Source organism: Strix aluco, chromosome 18 (assembly GCF_031877795.1).
Source record: "Strix aluco isolate bStrAlu1 chromosome 18, bStrAlu1.hap1, whole genome shotgun sequence".
In the NCBI taxonomy this organism is placed as follows: domain Eukaryota; kingdom Metazoa; phylum Chordata; class Aves; order Strigiformes; family Strigidae; genus Strix; species Strix aluco.
Window position 1 is genome coordinate 281039 of NC_133948.1, and position 24835 is coordinate 305873.

General features: G+C 42.6%; 2 protein-coding genes across 9 annotated transcripts; one reads left to right on the forward strand and one right to left on the reverse strand.

Moving 5' to 3' along the window:
* Positions 1-2539: 2539 nt before the first annotated feature.
* On the reverse strand, positions 2540-9498 carry CCDC117 (coiled-coil domain containing 117). 3 transcript variants are annotated; one of them, XM_074844754.1, is made up of 6 exons: positions 9080-9491; positions 8300-8350; positions 7698-7931; positions 6137-6274; positions 5318-5594; positions 2540-5187 (listed from the first exon to the last, which is right to left on the reverse strand). In XM_074844754.1, exons 1-5 carry the CDS (start codon positions 9391-9393, stop codon positions 5342-5344), a joined length of 990 nt encoding a protein of 329 aa, XP_074700855.1. In that variant the 5' UTR covers positions 9394-9491; the 3' UTR covers positions 2540-5187; positions 5318-5341. The 3 variants fall into 3 exon arrangements, with proteins under 3 accessions (XP_074700855.1, XP_074700854.1, XP_074700856.1); XM_074844753.1 differs by having other exon boundaries at positions 2540-5594; positions 9080-9489; XM_074844755.1 differs by lacking the exon at positions 6137-6274 and having other exon boundaries at positions 2540-5594; positions 9080-9498.
* Positions 9499-9781: 283 nt separating this feature from the next.
* LOC141931928 (solute carrier family 2, facilitated glucose transporter member 11-like) lies at positions 9782-24750 on the forward strand. 6 transcript variants are annotated; one of them, XM_074844747.1, is made up of 13 exons: positions 10147-10265; positions 10467-10561; positions 12473-12571; positions 14142-14302; positions 14906-15030; positions 15291-15420; positions 16625-16815; positions 19844-20031; positions 20541-20651; positions 20756-20857; positions 22297-22372; positions 22826-22953; positions 23916-24750. In XM_074844747.1, exons 2-13 carry the CDS (start codon positions 10517-10519, stop codon positions 24162-24164), a joined length of 1605 nt encoding a protein of 534 aa, XP_074700848.1. In that variant the 5' UTR covers positions 10147-10265; positions 10467-10516; the 3' UTR covers positions 24165-24750. The 6 variants fall into 6 exon arrangements, with proteins under 6 accessions (XP_074700849.1, XP_074700847.1, XP_074700850.1 ...); XM_074844748.1 differs by lacking the exon at positions 10467-10561 and having other exon boundaries at positions 9782-10265; XM_074844746.1 differs by having other exon boundaries at positions 10073-10561.
* Positions 24751-24835: the final 85 nt, after the last annotated feature.

A 24835-nucleotide genomic window follows, 5' to 3' on the forward strand; every position in this document is an offset into this window, starting at 1 on the left:
AGCCAAACTACACTTCTGAGCTGCCAGGCAAGCTTCTGCTCCAGTAATTGTCCTGAGCCAGCGGTATAGGATCCATGCTCACAACTTTTGAGATTTTAAACTGCTTTGATTAAGGTAGTTAATGGTGGTTTGAACCAGCATCCTGATTAAAGAACAGTTCGATAGCTGCACACGTAGGCTTTCTGCATTCAGCTTAAGAGCCTGCCCAAGAGCAGCCACGTGCTGTGAAGCAGAGGCTCTGCCACAGCGGGGAGGAAGCAGTGGGGGTGTAGATTCCCTTTCCTCTGCAGCCGTTGCAGCAGCTGCCAACTGTCCCTGAAGCAGCACTGCAACCCTCCTCATCAGCTGTGCACTACCTCAGAGAGAACGAGGGAGAAGGGTGCACGTGGCGCGGTGAGGGGCGTGCAGCAGAACGCCACCGCCGTCTGCCTGCGAGGAACTCTGCTGCAGTGGGCTTGTCCTGAGGCCCGAAACCCCTCGCTTTGGGGACTGGAGCACTCCACTGCTGCCACGTCTCTGTCCCTCTCTCCCCTCCTGCACAGGGTGCTCTGGAAGCTCCGAAGAGCTGTCTTGCTGCCCCTCGCCTTCCTCCACAGCCGCCTGCGTGACGCATCTCTGCTACCCAGGCAGCTCGTAGTGGGGCCCATGGCCACCCCCAGCCCCGTCCATCTCGGGGGCTCAGGCTGGTGCTGTTTGGCTGCCGCAGCACCATCTGTGAACGTGCTTTGGACGAGCTCTGAAGGTGATGCCAGAGGAAGCGAACTAGATAATCCTCAACGCTGCCTATTGAAAATCGCTTCCACACTCCCATTACTGATTTACCAACTAAGATGCCAGGAACGCCACCACCCCCTCAGCCCTGTGGCACTGCAGGGCCGCTGGGCGTGCGCAGCTGCTGCCCATTTCTGTCGTGCATCCCTTAACTTCCTCACAGCTGAATGCATTCTGTGCCCGGATGAGCAACGAATTCTTAATGTCTAAAAAATTCAAGGAAAATTCTGTTATGGTCACATTTCCATCACATTTGGAAATGGACTCTGTTCAATAGGCTCACACCCAAACCTTCTTAAGCACAGTAGACAAAAATGTTGAATGAAGTAGCATTTACACTGTTTTGCTTCCCTTTTTCAACTTTACAGCTACAGAGAGTTCCTGGCAATACTTTGTCCTGACTAACTGGCAGCATTATGTTCCAAGAAAAGCTGTTAAGAGTTATTGAGATCTTTTCCACAGAAAGCACACTAGTTCTCGTTGGGCATCTGGAAGCCAAGCAGTATCCAGAATTTCTATTAGCACTAATATTTTTTACTAGGATCAAGTCCACTTAGGTGCTACCAAGGCAGGATGAGGGGTTTGGGTTTTTTTAAATATATGTATTTATCTAGTACATCAACATCCACAGATTCAAGCGTGAGAATTTAATCTGTCAACAGAGGATCTTTATCTGAGATCTTCCTGTAGATGAGAGAAGGTAAGTTAAACTAAGCAAAGCTGGGGCAGCAGAGGGAGGAGTCACACAAGCACAGAGCAGCTGATTTCACTGCTGCAGTGCGCTCCCTGACTGCTCTGACCTCTGTTGGGAGTCCTGCTCGCCTCACAAGCACAGATCCAGACCCAGTGGTTCACCTGTATGTTGCATCTGCACTTGATTAACTAAATCATCTGTGCAGCAGCCAGGCAGCTGCTCTAGCTCAGTGATACAAGACACAGGCTCTGGAACAATGACAAGTCCAGTTCCAAGCCCATGCCGAAATAAACTCTGTCCCTCTCCCCAGGGCTGGCTCTGTACCGAGATCCTCCTCCCATCTCTGCAGTCTCCCAGCCAGCCCCAAGAGCCTTACACAATCCTAAATGGGTTGGGCTTTACACGGTTCTTTTCCTCTCTCCAACTCTGCACTGGAGGAGTATTTAAATCTTGCCTAAATCCACACTACAATTTAGGCGAGTTAGCGTTTGACTCAGCCTAGAAACCTCAGGGGGTTTTATTATTATTTTTGAATATAAATCTGAAGTGCAATTTTTCCCTCATTTTGAAAGCAGGGGTAATACTGGTCTAGCACACCCATCTTTATCCTTCAGCTGCTTGAAAAACTCTTGAACAGAAGATGGTAAACAAGAGCAATTCCAATGAAATAATTATTAAAATCTGAATTTGTTTTAAAACTCTTCTGAAACATTTCTTCATTTTATACAGAACTAAGTGAGCTAGGCATTCTTAATTTTAGTCTGAAGTGAAACGAAAGATCTGAAAACACAAGCTACAGCAACACCTTCTGGTGCCCCTTTGCTCTGTTAGAGGCCTTTGGGTCATGACAGATTTATAGCAACGCTTCCTTTCTCCCAGCTTCAGGTTTATTCTACCCTGCTGTTGTCCCTGCCCTATCCTGTTGAACCACCCTGGAGGAAAGAAGTGACATGCCCTTGGGACTAGTTAAATTAAAAATCTTCCTAGGCCAGAAGAGTATTCTACCCTCCAGCTGAAGGGCTGGACATAAGCTCTCAAGGTTTTCACTTTTATTAGGAATGAAACACAGCCATCTAAAAAATATTTTAGAAAATTTATTGAAAACTGACATACAAAGGGTGATTTGGTCCCAAGAGAAGACAGACCAGAATCAGATCTTCCATAATTCAAAATAAAGTTTTTCCTAATACTGCATCACACGTGCCATTCCGCTGGTAAACAGCATTAATAGGGAGTCTTTCAAGGAAGCCAACAACAAACAAAACTGTTACAAATACAGAAGTTTGAAAACACCCAGTAGCTTGTTCTCTCTTACCCTCTCCAAATGAGTGTTATAGCAAGAATCTTGCGCAGCCCTCCTAGATACTTGATCCCTGCCCTACCCCACTCTTCTCCTCCCTCATCAATTCAAGCAATTCAACCCCGTTCTCCCCCATCACAAAGGCAGAAATGAATTATGAAAAAATTATAGTAAATGTTTTCTACCAAAGCAAATTTCTTGGACACAGTCTTTTCCATTCTCGTGGTCTTTGTCAACAGTCCACCACTATATTCTTGTTTCAGATGGCAGAGTAACAGGGACCAGTGATGTCATATTAGCATCAAACGATTAAGGGGAAATACACCTCTGAAAGTCAACCTTTGGTACAGACATAGCAGGAAAAACATGTGCTTAAGAGCCGTCTACAAAAATTTCTTCTTCTGCAAATTTGATATGCAATTTGTCATTTTCAAGAGGAAAAAAATCTGCATCTATTTAGGCTTCCCACAGTTTTCTACATGCTCTGCTGCAATTTTAGTGTTGCTGAGATGGTTTCATCAAATTCTTGATTTTTTTAATCCCTTCTTTTCAGTTTATTTAGGATTCAGAGCTATCAGCTAAAACAGTTCCAACCTTGAACTTTCACTATAATCCTGCAAGCTTAAAGCCAGACAATTATTTGGAGGCACCACCTTTTCTACTTGCAGTGACTACAGCCTTCTCCAATTCGCATTGCTTTACTTTATTCTCAAGCCACGTAGCATGTCAAAGGCTGTAGACTTTAAGCAGGCTCAACAGCTTAATAATACATGAGAAATTTTACACAGTACATGCAAGAGATTTATAGCTGACCCTGAAATGAAATTAGACATAACAGCAAGATAAAGCTGCACATGTTCTCCAATTTAATAAAAGTTCCAGAATGGTAAAGTTATACACCGGTTTCCAGAGTAATACCTATTCAAATGTTGGAATGTTTTTAGTGAAGCTCTGAAATGTTTTAGCAAGAGACAGCAAATTTCACACAACCTTCAACAAGAGCAGCAAGATAGACAGGATTTAACAAATAGGGGTATCTTTTGAACAAAGCTTCTGCTGCCAGCCAAAAGAAAAAGAAAGGATGTCTGCAAAAAGAGAAGCTTGATTTGAAACTATTGACTATGGGTTATTCAACAGTGAAAAATATCATCACAAGGTTTATCAATTAGCTGTGCAAAGGAAGAGTAGATTTTTCTTATGCAAACAGCTGCATTACTGTGTACTTGCTCCTTTATGTTAGCAAGATGTCAAAGACAGGCTGGGATGCTAAGAGTCTGAACAGAACCTATTATGTAGAAAGGAATTTCTTACAAAAAGCCTCAATTCAGCTATCTCTAAGAAAGCTCAAGGACTCAAGAACAGAAGATAAGATTCTCCGCCTTAAGGGTTTTAAGCATAATGGAACTGCTCTGCACTAAGGAAAGGTACAAGCAGTAACTCATTGAGGATTCCTCTTTTTAACACCCTAAGCAGGGGACAAACTTCTTTTGGCATACGTCTGTATCAACTACGTGACGTTATGTTAATGGCACATGGTCTGGCTTAAATTTTAAGTCTAGATTTCCTCAGGAAGAAGATGACAAGCGTTGTCTTCACCACCAGTGCCAGCAGTCTCAAAGTTTGGGACTTGGTTCAGCATTTGACCCTCTTTACACCAGAAAATCATCTCCCTCTTATCCGATTTACTTACCCTGTTTTCAAAACTAAAAGGATGCAATTTATTTAATCAAAAATTACACTGTCTTCAACTGACTTTCCAACTCAATGCATACAAAGAATCACAGCACAATGTAAAACGTGAATCAACTGGCTGAGAACCACTTTCCTTCAGGCTTCATGTCCTTTGGGGAGAGGGGCATCAAACCCCACAAACACCATTTAGGAGCCAATGAACCAAAGATGACTAAAGTTAGTAGATACCTTGCAAGTCAGTAGCCGGTTTTACTTTCTACAAAGCAAGAGGCTTATGCTCAGCTATCACATTCCTTCCCTACCACGCTGCGGAAGGTGCAATTTCTACATTTGAGTTTACATCAAGTACAAACCAGCCATAGATGAAATAGTGTGAAAAGCTGTACTTCCATAGGGATTGCTTTTCTATCTGTGACTAGACTCAAAAGTACTTCTTCCTTTCCATACCTTTTTTTGTAATTCGAGTTAAACTAACTGATCACACATAGTATGTGCACTGAAGTATTAATGGCTCAGTAAGTGAAAGATGTGGCTTAAGCCACAGTTACATTCAGTATTTGGATTTTATACTTCACCAAGGACAATTAAGAGTGTATTTCACCATTAAGCAAGATGGAAAGCTACTTCCTTGTTCCAAACGCCTCTGGATTACCTTCTCAGTAAAAACAAGACTATTTAACAGACCGGAGTACAGAAATCTTGGCGTTTTTTCAGTTTCCGTAAGTTGTATCTGGCCAATCCACATTGTTATGATCGTTAGTAGGAAAAACAAAAACAAATAATAAAACTTCAGATTCACACATCAAACCAGAAAGAAAGAGGGAATCAAAAAACAGCAACAAAAAACATCAGAAGCTCACCATTTCCAGACTCAAATCTGGCATCTACAACTCCATTTCTTCTTCGGCACACCCAGAGATTCCCAGACTAGCGTACGGGTCTGGAGACATGGCAGTCTGTTGTGATTCGAGGAATGTGTCAGTCTGTGGGTCAAAAGCAGCTCTTGATGTTGACTGCTTAGCCTGACACCCTTCTGTACTCTGCTGCTTGAAGTTCTTAACAGAAACAGACTTCAGTTTATCTGTGAGAAATTCAGGAAGAGGTTTCCAAAGCACCAGCTCCATAGAAGGACGGCTCCTAGAAGGGATGGAGTCTCAGTTAAATTTAAGTTCTCCGATCACAACTATTAAATGCAGAAGACCAGTGAGTATCTTCATCCTTTGTGCTAGCCTGGAACTAGATTCCAGAATTCATAGACTGTTTTTTTTTTTCCCCCTCTATTTCCTCTCCCTTAACTAGTTCCGTTACTTCTAGTTCTAATCCTGTATTTTCTTTCTTTTCTTTTGCACCAAACTTGATGACCACTGTCGGTCCACTTTAGGACCTCCTTCTTTTGGAAACTCACATACATAAAAATCAAGATATAATGGTTTATTCAACAAATTTCACTCTGTATAAATGAGGAGTACAAAACAGACAGCTTGATGGCCACTACAGTTACACTTACTTCTCTTTTACACCAGTTTTTCCTATTTTCGACCAGATAGATGGTCTGTTACACAACATTGGCTGGGTCATGCAGTAATTAATTAAGGACATCTCCACAAACATGAGACCGGGACTCTCTTTTCATTTGCATGTGTTAGCTACATAGCACCATGATTTCCTCCAGAACTTACATAGATTCTATTATTTTCTTTGTCAGGACTTCACCAAAATCCCTCTTCATCCCTTTTTTAAGGGTATCTGACAGGATAAGAGTGGGCAGATTGCTAACATTTCCATCAGCATGAACTTCCTCATCTTCATCAATTATCCTAGGAATGGAGGGGGAAGAGGGAGATAAACACTATTGAGCATACTGTTAACAGGCACATCCACTGCAGACTACAGTCAATCCACGTGCAGGCGTCTGACCGAGGCCGGGTACCAGAAGCAGCGGGGCCATGTTAACACGAGTCTCTCTCGGGCCAACACACCCTAAGAATGACTGTTGCCACAGAAGCCGCTCGAGCAGCTACGCCGCTTCTGGTACCTGAGCTACCTTTGTCATCCTGCACCGTCCAGCAGTGCGCAACGAGACACACGCTGAGAGAGAAGAGACAAATTCACTTGCGGGGACACTGCATGATTCGGTCACGTTACAAGAGCGAGTCTCAGTTACGCGGTAGCTTCACCTGCTCAATTCCCCGCATCTTAACTTTGAGAATTATTGAAAAGCTACTGAATACAGTTCTTAACCTTTAACAACACTGCACCAACTTCTCAGAGGTTAAAACGGCCAAAAAGTGGAAGCGTTTAGAAGAAACTGGAGGTCTCTCCTTGTTTTTGTAAACCTTTTAAAGAAAATTTAGCAGGGTAGCTGGGAAGGGTGGGGAGCAATCCTCTGAGAGGTCCAAAGCAGACTTTGTAATGCAGATATAGCCAGATAATAAAGATGTATCACTACTCTGATTTACCCATGAAAAAATAAAATAATCTAACAGTACCTTGCTTCCCTTCATGCATCATCTATTGAGTAACCATCTAAAGAAAAATCTTGTTTTATAATTTATATAACTTTTGGCTTTTCTAACAACTGTCTGCAGTGGTCATTTTAGATATTTTGGAATACTATCTCAACTGCAATCGACCGATAAATACACGTGACGTTCCCAGAAATCTTTCAAAGGCAAGAAGGCACAGCACATTTATTAAATGATGGCAACAGACTGCCCATAGCCACCCCGTTACCCCAGTATCAAGCTATCTGGTATTTAACAGCAAGATGAACCTCAGTCTTATTGCTATGTGCAGAGAGCTTGCTCTGGTTCATGCCATTCTCTGCACTAGCAAATTCACATCTATCTTGAGCATTTAGAAGTATCCATCACAGAACAAGCTGCAGTTGGTTCAAAAACACTGAGCTCGTCTGACCAGATACCGTCAGTTAAAATTTGAGCTCTGGATACTCACAAAAGAGCATAAAACCCCATTAGGGTATACTGATGCTGCATAATGATCGTGAAAAGTTGGTTATTTATTCAGCATCTCTTGCTCTAGCACCCTCAATTTCAGATCGTAGTATCAGCCCCGAGACTCACAGGACCATAGGCAGCCTAAAAAGAAATCACTTGAACAGAAGGTTCATCTCAGGCTTACAGCAGCGTTATCACGCTGCTAAGTGCTAGATTTACCCCTTAATGCCCACCAAAAAAGGGAAAGCTCAGCAAAGCCAGTCTACTCCATCCCTGCATTTACCTGTCCTCAATTTCCTGAAGCTTCCTGCGAGCAACCTCGCATTGCTGTTCCCCCATTGTCTGATCCATTTCTTCACAGGGAATTTCTAACATGGCAGTTTCAGGACCGCTGCCACCATACTGACTTGCTACCTCCCCAGCTGCCTGCTGACCTGCACAGAGAATCCATTCTTCAGGGCTGGGATTCAAAGGACAATTTTTGGCTCCTGTCAGTCTCTTCTTCCGCACAGGACAACTAGGAAACAAAATAAGTTTACAATTGTCAAGAGAGAAATGTGGCACTCTACAGGAAAAAAGCGTTATAAAGTCACATGCATTTCAACAGATTTGACACACTATGGAAACATAACCTTCACAAAGAAAATAAATCCACATTGTTGTTATTAAAATGTGGGTACCACGCAAGAATACAAGCGCTACACAATTAATGAGGTAACTGAAATGGATTTGGGCTCATGTGCAATTCAGGGGAAGAGTTCCAAATGGAAACCAGGATAGAAGTTCCCTTCCTGTGTATGTTGTAGGTGAGATGTGCTCAAATCTTTACAGAAAACAAAAAGCACGTTAAGATTTTTCAGGCTATAAAAGACAAATTTAATTTACCCTTCTGCCTCTTCTTCTAGCTTATGCTTCTTTCCACAGCGAATAGAGACACTGCAGAAGAAAACAAAACGGTTATTTAGCTTCTGTCTTTCAGTGACGTTGAGATTTTTCAGATAGTATTTTCCTCCCTTTTAAAGTTTCACTTGCAGCTAAGAGCAACAGTTGTAGTATGTCACCAGCTGTGAAGGGAGTGGGAATTTTGGACAAGAAATGACCACTTTGTTCCAGTGAAAGTCAAAGGCGACTGTAATTACTCGGTTCTCCAAGCAGAATTCCACGCTAATCTCTCCTCCTTTACATTTTGCTTTTCTTCCACAAGAGGCAAGACCAATTTTTGCTAAAATTTAAATGCTTCAAGAAGCAACATGTGATCCAGCTTCAGTCTCTTAACACATTGTCTCACAGTGACATACTCTAAATATGACCAAAAAACAATATCTTATGGAATAACTTAAAGTTTTTGTCCTCACATATGAGAAAGGGCAAGTTTAAAAAGAAAAGTTTAGAAAAGTACATGCACTTAAAAGCATGTCGAGATGTCGGTAAACTTAGTCTCCCTTCTTCCCTGTCAAGCTCCTCCATCCCCCCCAGAGAACTCCAGGGCCGCAGGACGAGCGCGGGACAGTTCTGGTGTGGAACGGGCGAAGCGCGGCCAGAGAGGACAAGTTCGGACCCGCCCGGGAAAGAGAAAGGTCGCGGCCGCGCCCGCGGGCCGGGCAAGGCGCCGCCCGTTCGTTCCCTCGCTCCGCTCCGCGCCCGTCCGCCCCGTTCCGCACTTACTGGCCGTGGTGGAGGCCTCTCGGCCGCGCTGCGCGCGTGGCGGGGCCTCCCGGGCGCTCGCCGAACCCCCCGGGCGCAGCCGGGGAGGCCGCGCCGAAGCCGCCCCGCAGGTACAGCCCGGCGGGGCCGCCGCCACCGCCGCTTCCGTTCCCCGCCGTCACTGTCAGGGGCGGCTGGAGGCGGCCGTGCCCGACGGCCCCGGGCTGCGGGTCCTCCCGCGCGGCTGCCGGCGGGCCGCGGCGGTCCGGAGCCGGGGGAAACTCGCCGGCAGGGCCCGCGGGGATGCCCGGGCAGGATCTGCCCAGCGCGGCCATTTCCTGCTGCCGGGGAGAAAGAGGACATCAACGCCGCCCGCCCGCGCCGCCGAGCGGGGCGGCCCGGGGCCGGCGCCGGCTCCCGCCGTGCGACGGGACGCCCCCGGCCCGAGGCCGCTCTCCCGCCGCCGGCCCGCTCCCGCCGGAGGCCCGCGCTGCGCGGCTGAGGGGAGCCGGCGCCACCCCGGCGCGGCGGCAGCAGCCAGCCAGCCAGCCGCCCGCCCGCCCGCGCCGCAGAGCGCTCACCGCCGGGCCGGGCCCGGAGCTGCCCCGGCGGAGCCCAGGGCCCTTCTAGGCCTTTCGCCGCGCCCGGCGGAGGCGGGCGCGGGCACCATGGGGGCTGTAGTCCTGGGCGGAGGGAGCCCGCGGGGCGCGGCGGGAGTTGTAGTCCCGGCCCGCGAGGCGCGGAGGGAGCTGTAGTTAGTGCCGGGCGGCGGGAGCCGTAGTCCCGGCCAGCGGGGCGCGGACGGAGCTGCAGTCTGTCCCGCGCGGAGGGATCTATAGTCCCGGGGCGGCGGGAGCTGCAGTCAGTCCCGGGCGGCGGCAGCCCGCGCCGCTCTCGCCCTCCCCTTCCCCGCGGTGGTGCCGTGGCGGGCATGGCGCGGCGCGGGCCCCGGGGTGGGAGGCCCCTGCCCGCCCTGGCAGCTGCACAGCCCCAGCCCCTGAGGGAGCGCCGAGACAGAGCCGCTTTTGTCGGCGGCTTGGCCTAATTTCCGCGGCCGGCAGCCAGCGCCGCCGGGTCGGGGGGGGCCACCCGCGCGGCAGCCAAATCCCGGTCAGATGGGAAGCTCGACCCTTTCCCCCGGCCCCTGGGCGGTGGCTGGGGCCGGCAGCGGGCGGGTGAGGCCGGAGCGATGTCACCGGAGCAGAAGGTAACGGCGCGGGCGTTCTGCGGGCCTGGGCGCTGGCGGGGGGCGGAGAGGTGCAGTGCGCGGGGTGCGCCCGGCGCTCCTCTGGGCCCTCAGGGACGTTGGACATTTCTGTCCTAAAAAAAATGGCTAGAGATGGAAAGCAAAAGTCTGTGTTTTAATACAAAAATAACTTCATTTCTTTGGCGCCTTTTATTCCTGTAGTGTAGTTTACTAAATTTTGCAAAGGAAATCAAATCCAGCCCGTACTCAGAATGGAGTACCGGCCCCTGCTCGGAGGCTCTAGCGCGCACGGCAAGGTAAGCAGAGCTGTCTCGGCCTCTGCAGGCGATGTGGGGGCCAGCAGAGTTTGTAGCTTTGACAGTGATGCACAGATGTGAAAGTTTCCAATTGTTTCCTGTTTACTTATAAATAAAAAGACAGACGATCAGGCTTGTAAAGTTTTGTGTTTTCCTTAGACACCTAGCTTGTTGTAAAATGGAAGCTGTAAAAGCACGTTTTCTGATTCTTGTGTTTTACATTAAATATAAATTGAATTTGGTTTGTGGCATGTTTCTAAAATGAGGTGAAAGTGCTTATAAACTGTCAGGAGACAGAACAGATAAGGCTGTTGTCCACACTCTTAAGAAATTGGGACCCAAACTCCACTGTAACACGTTACTGTAATGAGCTGACTGGGGCAGGAGGAACAGAGCTGTCACAACACAACATAAGATATGTGATGTATGTTAATGATACTGGGGTTTTTGTTTGTTTTCTGTCTGTTCTAGATTCCAGGTTGTACCCATGAGACACCCAAAATACGCTGACAGTATTTGGATAATAGAAAGGTCTGACTGTGCAGCGCCTTTATTTTTACCACCTCTATTTTTTTTCTACCATACTCACTGCAGTCCTTATTTATTACTCTGAATTCATTCAGAGAAACACTTTATTCTCAGGAAACCATAAGAAAATATTAAATGCATTTTACTGTAATAAGATCAATTTTGACTTCTGAATTTCAGTCCTGAATGAGGGAAGTTTTGATGAAGTATCGTCACAAAAGACGCAGCTCTTTCAGAATACAGTAGAGCATCTGGAATAACTCGGCATTTCTGGGAACTGGAGCAAGAATGAGAACGATGAGCTAGTCTACATACCTTACAATGAGAAATTCAGGGAGTACAAGCTTATGAAAAAAAGAATAATGTACAGTCTTTATCTGTGAAGGAAGATGAAATTTGATCACCAAAATGCCTTTAATATAGGAGACATTGTTGGGTCCAGCTGCAGTTAGACAAAAAGATACTATGTGATGAAACTAGAACTTAATTTTTACTGAGAGGATTGCTAAACATTTGAACTGGATGCTATTTTTAGTACTGTCGTATTCAATAAAAAGTAGAGTCAGGAAGCATCCCAGAAGAAAGCCAGACACTGTATAAACCTCTAGAGATTTTCTCTGGCCCAGAGGCCTCATCCCAAGTGTAATGTTTTATGACCAGTTAGACTCTCTTGAGATTGAATGTATCATAATAGTGGTTTCTGTTGACCTTAAAACATCTTGAGTTGGAGTCTATTAACTTTAGTTCCTAAATACTAATTTTGGGATGTAACTAGGTAATCAATATTGAAAAATTAAAAAATACATGCTAATAAACTTTAGATTGAATACTGTTATTGGTGAACAAAATGTTTTGATTTAAGGTTTAGTACCTGCTAACTTGCAGACATCTAGTAATCAATTTAGGGGCTCACTGAGGGAAATAAAATATTGTTACTATTTCTCACATCTTGGATGAAATGTGAGCCAGAAACTGGGATTTGGTTAATTCTTACACTGAGTCATTGGGCCTCTAAAATCAAACATACTCCTAACGTTCTTTCATAGAAAATAGACACTGTGAGCAGCGTGGTTCACACAAAAAGTATTGACACAGGTCAGTGAATTGCTGTCGGCAGTGCTGTGGTTGTGTTGCCTGCGCTTAACCTGGATGCTTGTAATTGTTGCATCTCTCAAAGACCTTAGTGATTGTGGCCAAAGTCAGTGTGAAATGTTTCTCCTGCTGCAGGTGTTTGAGAGTTTATGTAGTTTTCTCACCAAATACTCTCACTGTTCAAAACTAAATACATGATATATTTCACTGTGATTTTCTCCTAGATATTATATGCATGTGGGTTCAAGGCCCTCTCTCTTTTTACGCCTGTTCCTCTCTTCTGTTCTCTAGTTCCCCAGCTGGACCTTGTTTCTGGCTGTTTGTGCTGTTGGAATTGGAGGGACCTTCCAGTATGGGTATAATGTTTCCATTATCAATGCACCCACCCAGGTAAAATACTGTCCCTTGTTCACAGGTTGTTTTGGGGTAATGGAGGTATCCTGTCTGACTGGCCGAGAGGCCAGAGGCACTTGTACTGCGATTGCAGCGGGAACCAAAGCAGGATTGCTCTCCTATGGAGGATTCTGGTTGATTTCCATAATGGTTTCATGTGAATTTGTTTGTGAGTACCTCCCATCAGAGGTATTCTATGTCAGATATGCAACATAAATACCTGTTAAAGTCTGGTTTAGAAGGATTAATTGAATGAATGGATAAGTAACGGTTTCCAGTTAAACCTTTGACTACCATAGCCCAGAACATTAAGAACAGAACAGAACATTTTCAGTTGGAAGGGACCTACAGAGATCATCTAATCTAGCTGCCCAATCACTTCAGGGCTGGCCAAAAGTTCGAGCATGTTATTAATTGTCCACATGCCTCTTATAAACGCAGACAGGCTGGGGGCATTGACCACTTATCTAGGAAGCCTGTTGAGGGTTTGACCACCCTGTCTGTAAAATGTCCTAATGTCAAGTTTAAACCTCCCCTGACGCAGCCTTGAACCATTCCCTTGCCTCCTATCACTGGGTAGCAGGGAGAAAGGATGGTTACAGTTGTCCATCACAAGGCAGGTTACCGAGGAAGATCTTAGAGAGTCAGAAAGTTGCATCTGTAGTGTCCGAGTGTCTTGTAGGTATCTTCACCTACTTGTTACTTTTGCATCCATTGCCATGGCTTTGAGGATTCTGCATATTTTGTGGATGACTCGAGGATCTAAGCAGATGGTCTTGTGCAAGCAGTGGGTATAATTTTCTGCTGTCAGCTGATTTATTTTCTTGTGAAACTGTGAAGGCTGAATTTGCTACAATGTTGTATGCTTTTTACAAAGTTTAAAATGAGCTGTTTGTGAAAGATGATGTAATGTGCTGGAAGCAGAGGGAGAGTCCAGCAAGTTTGTCTTCTGTTAAGTCTTTGTTTGCTGGCTAAGAATGGGAGCCTCTGATTACAGATACATGTAAGTTCAAGAGTTTCGCAAGACAAATTTTAGGAAACAAAGCATGTAAAATGACAGTTTAAAAGTTCTGACACATTTATACTGTAAGAAAGGCAGAGGAATATTAGAGTTGCAGAAAGGGATTTTACTATGAATTGTTGGATGACACTAAGGCAGGAAGATTTAAATCAAGTGTCAGAATGAGTCTTCTGACAGTAAATTTTTTTTAGGTTATGTGAGACCTCTGTGCTCTGAGATGTTCCTAAAAAACAGTAGGACCTACCCATCCACCTTGTCCCCCCTTCATTTAGAAGGACCTCAACACTCTTCTGGAGCAGTGTGTGGACAGGTTATGTTTCTCCTCTAGTGGAACACAGCCTCTCCAGGGGTAGGGTATGAAAGCAAAGCTGCTCAGCAGTCTGAGATGTATGGGGCATAGGAAATGGTAATACAAAACCAAAATACCAACTAAGATGGTATCTTGTTAGCTCCCAGTATTGGTTTTCAGGTTGAGGTGCAAGTTATTTATAGTGCTGCGCTGTCGGGCTACGCATAATGCTACACATTCAACATTTTCTACTGCAGCATATACACAGGTTCTTAAATGAAACCTGGACCAGTCGTTATCACAAGGAACTAAGTCCAGATTTGCTGACTTTTCTTTGGTCTGTCATTGCTTCTGTATTTTCACTTGGAGGCCTGTGTGGAGCCTTTATTGGAGGCAGCATGGCGATTCGGCTGGGCAGGTGAGTTATAGCAGCATGTTTTCTTTTCCTACTTTCTCACTGGAATATAAAGTAAATAAGTGGAAAAAGAGTGGGAGAAAATGTACCTTTGGTGACTATAGATGTTTTTCACTTCAAAGCAGAGTTTTCTGGTAGAATTTTACAGTTTGTTACAATGTGACTTTAGAAGATGAACCCTGAATTACAGCCTTCCAGTCTAGTCTTTCCATTACATTTGTTGAAATCTAAGTAGGAGTGTGCACATGCCCTGTGGTAGGAAACACAGGTCCCCCATACACATTTGCAGCCTTCATGCCAGTAAGGACGTGCTGCGTAATCTGTAACGTTTCATGCACATTCTGTATAGATACAGCATAAAGGAACGAAACCTCACTCCTGCCTTGTCAGGCATTTCTGTCATATTTATGCATTATCCTTATGTTTAGACTTTTTTTTAAAAATAAGTGAATAGCTGTATCAGATATCTGGATTTCCAGTGAATAGCATGTTTCTTCAGTAGAAACCATGGTTTTTTTCCATATTACCAGAAAGGAAAACTTAAAATGTGTTATTGCAGATTTTCTTAATGATGTTGGTGTTTTTTTTTTCTCCCCTCCTCTTTAGGAAAGGAGCTCTTTTGATGAATAATATTGTAGCAATACTGGCCTCCATTTTAATGGGGATCAGTTTTCCTACAGGATTGTTTGAGTTACTGATTGTTGGAAGGTTTTTGATTGGCATAAATTCAGGTGAATGATTTCCTATTCCTACTTTCAGTAAACTATGGTGAATGATAAATTACTCTTACTGCTGATTCTTTAGGTGGTATGATATGTGTTTGCTGCTTTGTAGATATGATGACAAAAATATTCTGTAGTCTAACTTGGAATCTGGAGGCAGCTAAATTAATAGGAAGTTAACTAAGTCTGATTTCCTACATGTTTTGGTTCAGTAACTCTTTTCAAAGCAGAATCTATTAATAGGAAAATGTTTTTCTACTTACTTGTAGGTATTGGGATCTGTGTGCAGCCTCTGTATATTGGTGAGGTAGCCCCAAAACATCTTAGAGGTGGCATGGCCATGGGGACTTCCATCTTTCTGACTGGAGGGATTTTGACAGGACAAATAATTGGTTTGAGGTTAGAAATGCATTTTTTTTTTTCCTGCCTTGCATTACTTGCATGTAAAGAATTCCAATTCCCTTCAGCTCCTTGCAAAACATTAATTGAGGCCCTTGTAGCATTAGTGAATCAGCTTCACACAGGTCTACCTGTGAGAAGAAAACCCTGCTTTTGTCACCTTATTCCTACGCCTGCAAAACGTTTGTGCCGTGTCCTCAGTTTAGATGGGGCAGCCAGAACAGCATCAGTAAAATGGGCACGTTTATGCTGAGTTCATATTTCCTGCCAGTTTCTTGCTGGAGACAGTGGACATTCGTAAGACAGGATTTGAGAGCAACTACTGCTGGTTTTGTCCCTTGTGAGATCAGATGAAGTTGCTAGGGACTTTATCCAGTTGGATCTTAAAGGGTTCCAAGAACAGAGAATGCACAACCTCAGGATGAAAAGCTTCTCTCATGAAGCCTGCTAGAAGCTTTCCACTGCCCCAAGAGCAACTGCTCGTACCCTGAGTAACAGCACATTATCTATTTTTCCTCTGTCCCTATGCCAAAGGCACTTAGACTTCTCTTTTCTTTTTCCGTATCACCAGCTTCTGAATTAACTGATTTTGCTAGATACTTCAGGTGTGAAGTGCTACAAAGTAGAATCTAAGCTTCAGACTGCATAATCTAGGGTCCATATTTAAAATGCAATACACTATTCTGACAAGTTTGCACACAACATATCATCCTGTGGGTTCTAACTGTACCAATTTTAATGATTCCTTTCTATGTAATACACCTTCCTGTTAGATCAGCTTTGAATGGGAGGTGGAATCATGACTTCCCAAGTTCCTTTCTAGCCTAAATTACTGTATGATTCTCAAAAGCAAATGTTGCTGCCAACCTTAAGGTGAAGTCCATGTGCTTTTCTTTTCCTGCGTTGCTAGAAAACGCAGCTTTGGCAAACCTGACAATAGTGCTTAGGACCAACACAGCGATAAGCAGCAGTACCATGGTGTTGCTTGTCTCTTCCTGAATGGAACCTGATTTCAGAGTGGCTGGAAAATACTTTCCCAGCCCCTTTCTGCTGAGGTTCACAGGATATGGGTAACTGGTTACAAGGGAACTTTCCTCGAAGGACAAACATCTTTCTCCCAAAAGTCTTCTGAATAGTTACCAATAGCTAATTACTTGTTTGTGGTTTTGTTTTTTTTTTTCTTCTTTTTCCACACCTTTCCCAGGGAATTATTAGGTGGAGAAACATACTGTCCTCTGTTGCTATCCAGCAGCTGTTTCCCAGCATTTGCTCAACTTTTATTCCTGCCATGGTTTCCTGAAAGTCCCAGATACCTTCTTATTGACAGAGGAGATGAGCTGAGCTGTGCCAAAGGTAGTTTACAGCGTTTATACTTTGAGTCTTCAGAAGGGTACAGTGAGTATATTGGGTTCCAAATTCTCCTTTTATCTTTACCAGCACAGCACAGGTATATCGCCTGGTGCTTTTCGGCCCTTGTTTTTCCTTCAGTGAGCTTATATGGCAAAAGGGATTGTGGAACTCGGGAGTCTATAATGGATTGTGAACAAAACTGTCTTGCGTCATTTCAAATATATTCATGTTTTGTTACTCTCTAATGAAATCTCTGAACGCTTCATAGTTTTTTCTCTTGGATGAAGTAACATACCTGAACTATTTCACCTCTTCGTTTCACCTGTTCATTTCTCAGGTCATGTCACAGATTAAGTAGAAGTTATATCAGATATTTTCTTCCATTTGGTGTTACTGTTGTACTTTTCCTGTAAGAAATAATAAAAAATAATATATTAAAAAGGAAACAGCATAAGTAGCTGAAAACTTGGAGAGCTTTTTATTGAAAGAGAAGTGATGTTAACAAAGTGATTCACTGGCTATTTGAGCAGAAAACTCCTTATCCTCCATTTTCAAAATATTTAGTTATCTTTTAAATACTATTTTTTTTCTCCCTGTTGTATCATGTGGGAGAACTATGACAGCTTAAACTTTTCACTTTATTTTATCTTTGAGATCTATGATTGTTCTCCTGTTATTCAAAGCCTACTCAAGAAATAACTGTAATGTTATAGCTGTGCAGTACTGCCTAAATGAGCAAGTGAAGCCCACCCACTACAAGAAGAACTTGAAAGATAAAATTTCAAATTAGTTTTGATTTTCTTTATCCTGAAACTACACAGTTGTCTTTATACTGCAAGAAGAACCCAAATATCACAAGTGGGTTTTTTTCACAATAGTATGCCAAAGGAAGACACTGAGGTAGCTGTTTGTATCCTCACATACTGTGGATAGTATTTTACTTCCCAGAGAGACCCAGTGGAATAATACTCCAAAGACTAAAGTATTAGTCTGTATAAGTAAGCAGGTCTGATTAATTCAATTTGAAAGTCTGTTAAATGTGAAAAGACCCTCTCTAAAATAATAACTAATTAATGAAATTGAAAGGACAGAAAAAAAATGAGAACCCAGTGTACAAATCTGACCAATAAAATAATCACTTATTTTTCAGAAACGTGCTACCTGGTGTGATAATTCTGATACAGTTCACAGTGACATAAAATGACACTTGTGATCCCTAGATCTTCCATCTAAAATGCTAAATAAATGCGAGAAATGAACAAAGGAAGTTTGCCTTGTTAACATTTGGTCAGGTTGTATTTAATTCAATTTTCATTGTATGCATAAATAAAGGAAAAACATTTCTTCATTTGCTTCTCTTCTGTTACTTCTTTTGAAGTGCTGTTGATGAGCATATGAATTTTTACCTGTCTAGAAAAGGTATTTGTAGGTATGTGATGGTTTAGCCCCTGCCGGGGTCTGAGACCACGCGGCCGCTGCCCCTCCCCCACAAAGGGAGTGAAGTACAAAGCCCCAAGACTGAAATAAGGAAAGGTTTAATACAACAATGCAATAGCAACACAACAAACAACAACAATAACAATAACAGTAATAGTGATAGCAATGAACAGAGCAAAATAGCTACCAAATACAGCAGTTTGAAGCACGATGTACAAAACCACGAGTGCACCGCGCTCCCGCTCCAGGAAAATGTGACCTGCCAGGATGTGAGGTCCGCATGGTATCTGAATAACCCGGCTAGAGCTCCCCCCCCACTGCTGGGGAAACTTAACCCTATCCTGGTTAAACCAGGACAAGGTAGAACAGCATATCTTGGAAAGATATTCAATGAAGGAAGTTAATGAGGCTTAATTCATGGAAGCATTTAGGTCAAGGTAAAATTTCTTAGGAATTGCAAAAGAGATTGGGCTCACAGAGAGAGGTGAGGTCTTGCATTATACTGGGTAATTAAAAAACAACCAAGGAAAAAAGTTATGTTTTTAGATAAAGCTGTCTATGCCTATAGGCCTGTCTCCGTCCTTCCCCCCCTTTACAAGTTTGTCAGCTGATGTAATAAAAATCTTTCTCTCTCTCTCTCTGCTTACCTTGGCCAAAGATTCTCATAGACCATCACAAGTGCAAAAGCACAGTAACTACAGATGACCTGTAGGGTTAATTCTGTCTAATTTGGAAGCCACGGACAAGAGATGACCATAATGTCCCTTTCAGATTATGATCTAGTTTGGGCTTCATTAAATGTGATTTTTTTTTTTTTTAATGTAAGTGAAGCTTGCAATCTCTGTATCATATTCAGGTCTTTCCCCCTCAGATTTGTTTGGGGTTTTTAAACAACATAATCATGGATTTTATTTTTTTTTTTTTTTTCAAGAATTGCGATTGCTCCTGAACTGACACTGGAGAGTGGCTAGAGCTTCAAACTGCTTCTGCTGTTGGTGATAACAATAGCATTGGAAAGCTTGCTTTCAGGATCATCAAAGTTCTGTTGTTGCCCTTAACAAGAAAATTGTCACTTATGATATATTTAATCTTGAAGATTTTAGAGGAACTGATATTATATGCTTTTCGGACTATTAGTAAAGATTTTAGTCTTGCATCCAAATCCCTTCTGATAATACTTGCCTTAGAATTACTTGCCATCTTTACTCCAGCTCACTAAATGCGTTCCACTGGCAAAATTAAAGACAGGGACATACCAAAAGACTTCACGCCTGCCTAGAATTTAAGCAAAAGACTTCAAACTGTTTAGTGTCCTTTAACAAAAAGACTATTTGGAGGTCTGTGGTTCAGATATAAAACACTTCAAAATATTTTGCTTGGTGAATATTTCAAAGTCAGATATTCATCTAAAAAAACCCCAAAGTAATACCACTGAAATCTCCAAATACACCATAGCAAAAAATGTTGGAAACCAAGCAGGCAAAAAACAAGTCAGAAAGCAAATTACTTTCTTCCCAGCTTTCTAGAGCAGAAAGTTTTAATATTCTAGCAAAAGCCAGGTCATTATGGAAAGAGATTATTTTCCAGAAGTTGTGATCAATGGGTAAACAAAAGAGTTTATTTTCTTCCTTTTTAGCTTTGAAGCGATTTCATGGTTCTTCAGAGTATCGAAGGGAGATGGAAGACATCCAGCAGGAACGTTTTGCCTTGGATGGGGAGGAACCCCAGAAGCCCTGGCAGTTATTCACTGACCGTGGTGTGAGATGGCAGCTCATTACTGTGATTGTGATGACTATGGGCCAACAGCTCAGTGGGATAAATGCTGTAAGATTTCATGTGTACAAACAGCTTAAATAATTAGTTAATCTCCATCTGTTTTTCAACCTTTTATTAACACAAAAGCTCCACACAGCTCGGAGAAATGGGATAAGTGGGAAAGGATATCTTTGTATTACTTCTGTTTCTTTTTTTTTTCACTTTTTTTTTTTGTTTTTGTATTTCTGGCAGGTAAATTTATTTTAAAAAAGACTTAATACTTGTATTTACATTCTTCTGAAGAAGTAAATAATGGTGGATTAGCTTATCCTATTGTGTGTGGTTTAAGACTGTGAAGTGTTATATTCAGTAAGTTGAATAATTATATTTGCTTTTACAATAGTGGTATATTTACCTAGACACGGGTTTAACGGATTCTTCTTGCTGTTCATGTCAAATTAATAATTCCCAATATAAAGTACATTGAGCTGTATGTTTAGTATGAACTTGACTTGGTTTCCAGCTGACAGTTTAACTACCAGGAACGCTCCATTATTATTTTTTTTTTTCTGTTGCAGATTTACTTCTATGCGACTTACATTTTTGAACAAGCTGGGATCTCAGCCGAAAAAATCCCATATGTGACGCTCGGCACTGGAGCTTGTGAGTGCCTCACAGCCCTCACCTGTGTAAGAGTTTATTCTGCCTTCTAGCGTAGAGTAACGCTTCTTCTGGAAGAACACGGGTAAACACGAGATCAGCATAGTAACAGAAGATTATGTCTTGTCTACAGGGTTTACTGATAGACTACGTGGGAAGAAGATACCTCATCATTGGGGGTTATCTCCTTATGACCCTTTGGAGCATTGTTCTAACGTTCTCTCTAACTTACCAGGTGTACAGAAGGACTCATTTGTATTACATGATATGACTATAGCGAGTGAAAATCTGTGACACTCAAAAGAAGCTGGAAGATAAGAGCTGCATAGGTTTAAACAGCAGCATAAAGAAATGACAGTAATTGAAAGATTTGATCAGTTCTGCAGCTATATTTCCCTAAAATAAGAGAATGCCCTCAGCTGAAATTTCATCATGTATTTGTCTTAAACCTGCAGCTGTATTTAATGCTGACAAAACTAAGTGATGACAAAACAGCATTTGTTCTAGCTTTTAAAGTAATTTTAGGATGAAATATTACATAGCGATCATATTAAGCATCAGAATCCACTTAAAAGCAAACAGTCAAACATAAAGTACTGTAAAGATGCTGAAATTCGGAAGACACTGAAATCCATTAAGTGTAAATTCACAAAAACTATTGGAAACTCACTAGCAATATTGACAGTGTGGTAAATTTATCACGTGAAGACAATATCCTGCCTCGCTTTTTGCTGTAGTATGAAGAGATGCATTGTAAATGGTTCTGTATACCGCATCAGCTCAAAGGAGGCAGCCCACGAACCTCCCGAAGTGGACGGTTAGAGGAGATCTGTCTCTGGGTTTGCAGACTGCATCACGCTAAATATTTATCGTCACCTTTGGGTAATCCAAGCAAGAGGACGTAGGTGTAGCTCCAACAGCGAGCAGCTCGACTTAGTCAGCATCTGGGTGCCCAATAGATCCTTCGTGGTGCAGGTGGGGTCCCGGGTCCCCGCGGCACGGCCGGAGTGTGGAGCTGGCTCTGGCGGGGAGGCGCCGGGATCGTCTGTGGCCGGGGCAGAGCGGGCTGCTAGGCCAGGCGAAGAGTTGAATGAGCCAGCTGTTAGGTGGAGGCCTAGGTTTAATTCTTTTATTGTAACTTCTGTAAATTTCTCGGTTTGCTTTTAAATAATGGGATTTCAAGCTTAGGCTTGGTCTTTCTAATGCACCTAGTTCCACATGGATATAGTAGTCCTAATGTTTCTTCGCTGCACTACTGCAATTTATGCTCACATAAATAATGTGATGAGAAGTCTGTTCATGCTGTGAAAGTCCTTAATGGCAGCTAACTCATGGGGTCAGTGTAAAAACTCCAAAATCAGCTCGGGCAAAATGTTAAACTAGTAACAACACATAATTGTTATGTTCAATATTGGTGTAGATTTTTAGCCTTGGAGGACTCATTATAAATCTTGACAGAAGTACTAGACTCCATTTAGTAAAAATTAGTAAATGAGAATATCCAATTTCTCTGAAGCAGTACTGTTAAATAAATCAGCTGTAAACAAACAGCCATGAATGACTATTGGTCTTAGTTGCAATAAAATAGCGAAAGGAAACGTAACTGTTAAGCCAAACTTGTAAAACTGGATTATCAAAATCTGAACTAAATCTCCTCATTCTCTTCTGTTCCAGGAACTGTACTCGTGGGTGCCTTACGTGAGCATGACATCTATATTTGCCTTCATCTTGAGCTTTGGGCTGGGACCAGGTAGTGCGCAGCGACGGATGTTCAAAGCGGGGAGATGTGTGGGGGCCGGGGCGGTCAGCCGCTGCCCAGCTGGGCGGGATTTCCCTGGGGCGGCCGCTGCACTGCCCCGAGCCTGTCCCTGAAACGGGCTCACCGTGCCCCTTCCTTGGGGCCAGCAACGCGGGAGGGGGCTTGGTTCTGGCCTTCAGGCTGGTCCAGTGATACAAGAAGCAAGAAAAAGCCCGTTGGGCCTTTAAAGGCGCCCTTGCTCCCTGGGCAGCGCTGCTGAAATAGGGCCACTTTGCGGAAGGACACTTACTAGTGGGCAGTAGACTCAAAAATGTGCTTTTTTTTTTTTTTTAATAGAATCAGATCAGCTAGTGGCATATTCAAAAGCAACACAATTTTCCTGGCATTGGAAACAGTGCAAATGGACACTGAGCACAATAATCTAGTGTTTTTGACCTTCCCCAGGTGGCATAACAAATACCCTGACAGCTGAATTATTTGTACAGTCTTCACGTCCTGCTGCTTACATGATAGGAGGGACTGTTAGTTGGATTAGTTTCTTCACAACTGGAATGCTCTTTCCCTTTATAGTGGTAAGTACGCAAACACATTTTCCTGATTGCCTCACCTCCCATTTAATCTTCTCTTGGGTTCCATCATATCATTTTTTGTTATGCAGTAACACTTAAACATAGGAGGCACGCTACCCCTCAACCCAGTGTAACTAGATTCAGTCCTCCTTAAAATATTTTTTAGACACCAACAAAAAATAATAAAACATGGTAAATGAAAACTAAAAGGAATGCGTGGGGGTAACTTTCATGTTCAGATGAAAGAAAATGGAGATGGTATCAAAACTAGAAAAACTTAAATCAGCTATTGAGATTCAAATAGCACATTTCTTAACAGTGCCTTGTGCTTTTATGTCAAAGTAAAGTAGAAGCAGTACCTGGGGGTAGTGGCTCACACCTCTGAGCTCGCTGAACTTACCTACAGGGGTTCTATGATCAGGAAGATGATTAGGAAAAGCAGGACAGGCTTTCATTTCTAGCTTTGTATTTTCAGTTTTAGCACTTTGAGAGCAAAACAGACAGTAACAGCACACAGTAGGGCATCTTGATCTGACAGCCCTTTCTTGTTGAACTCTGCTTCTCAACAAGATAGTTGGGTTTTTTCAATGTATAGCATTGAAAAATATTAGCAAACATTCAGAAAAAGATAAATCGTATCTTAAGATACGAGACAGTCAAGTAGCAAATGCTGACTTGCCATTACATTGTGAATTGTTTAGTGTGTGTTTAAAGGGTGGGGGGTTTTTTTGTTTGTTTTTTTAGTAAAAGGCTACCGAGTGTATTGCATGGCACTTGGTAGCCTTTTATCTAAAAGAAAAAAAATTAGAAAAAGTTACATGTAAAATAAGGATAGGTTGAATGTCTTTTTAATAAAAACATCTGAGCAGCAATGTTAGGTGTGAATGGAGACAAAAAGCTCTTTCTTTTCCAAAACCCACTGTTATACCTGAAATATGTTGCAATCAAATAAACTTTATTTTCAGAATGGACTGAAGCATTATTGTTTCCTGGTGTTCTTACTGGAGTGCTCCTTAGTTGCTGCCTTCATCTTCCTTGTAATTCCTGAGACCAAAAACAAATCTTTTCTGGAAATCAAAAAGGAATTTCACAAGCTTAATTTTGGAAGAAATACCAAAAAAAAGGAATCAGATCTTTATGAAAGAAGACAACTGCATGATGAATTTAAAAACAAAAATCTGTGTAATTTCACAGCTGTAACAGAACTTCAATGAGAATGATGAGCAGCATCTTCTAAATTAGCAGTGTAATATCATGAGCAAGTAGCTTATTAAATCTGTATATTTAGTGGAGGTTTCATTAAAGGCAAGTTAATCTTTCTGAAATGCTGTTAAAACATATCTTGCTGAAATGCAGTTAACAAGATATTATACCTAGAAGACTTGATGTTTAGATATGCTTGATGTAGGGACGCAGAAATGCCAGGAGAGGGTGTTCAAGGAATTCTTCCTCCTGGCAGCTTTATTGGTAATTCAGTAGCTCTTCTTCAGATTTGGGTAATCAAGCAGATGTTAAAAGCTTTACTGAATAAAATACTCTAGGGTGTTAAAAGCCAAACAAGAACCTACCTACTGAGAAACCAATATTTGAAATACTCTAGTTTTTATACATATTGGGGTATTGAGTTGCCATTTTTCACTTAACCTTTCAAAGATTTAAGGACATTCCTCATGTAGCCCTACCACTGTGACTGTACAAAGACAGTACAGCACCTATCTGAATTACTGTTACTTGTAATAAACTCTATTACAAAGACTTGTTTCCTAAAAGGGTACTAATAAAGCAGTTTCTGGGGTTTGAGTTTGCGTTTATTTTTTTGTCCTAACCTGTCATCTTAACATTTCAAATTGTGCAACAGGGTAAAACTTCTCGTTCTGAAGGGCAA

Bases quoted from the DNA above. Each gene is read 5' to 3' on its own strand.
- LOC141931928 (XM_074844746.1), top strand. From the start codon at position 10,517: ATGGAGTACCGGCCCCTGCTCGGAGGCTCTAGCGCGCACGGCAAG. The intron at 15,031-15,290 runs GTGAATGATTTC...ACTTACTTGTAG, and splicing joins TTTGATTGGCATAAATTCAG to GTATTGGGATCTGTGTGCAG. The intron at 15,421-16,624 runs GTTAGAAATGCA...CACCTTTCCCAG, and splicing joins GGACAAATAATTGGTTTGAG to GGAATTATTAGGTGGAGAAA.
- CCDC117 (XM_074844754.1), bottom strand. From the start codon at position 9,393: ATGGCCGCGCTGGGCAGATCCTGCCCGGGCATCCCCGCGGGCCCTGCC. The intron at 7,932-8,299 runs GTAAATTAAATT...TTTGTTTCCTAG, and splicing joins CTAGAAGAAGAGGCAGAAGG to TTGTCCTGTGCGGAAGAAGA. The intron at 6,275-7,697 runs GTAAATGCAGGG...CTCCATTCCTAG, and splicing joins CTTCAGGAAATTGAGGACAG to GATAATTGATGAAGATGAGG.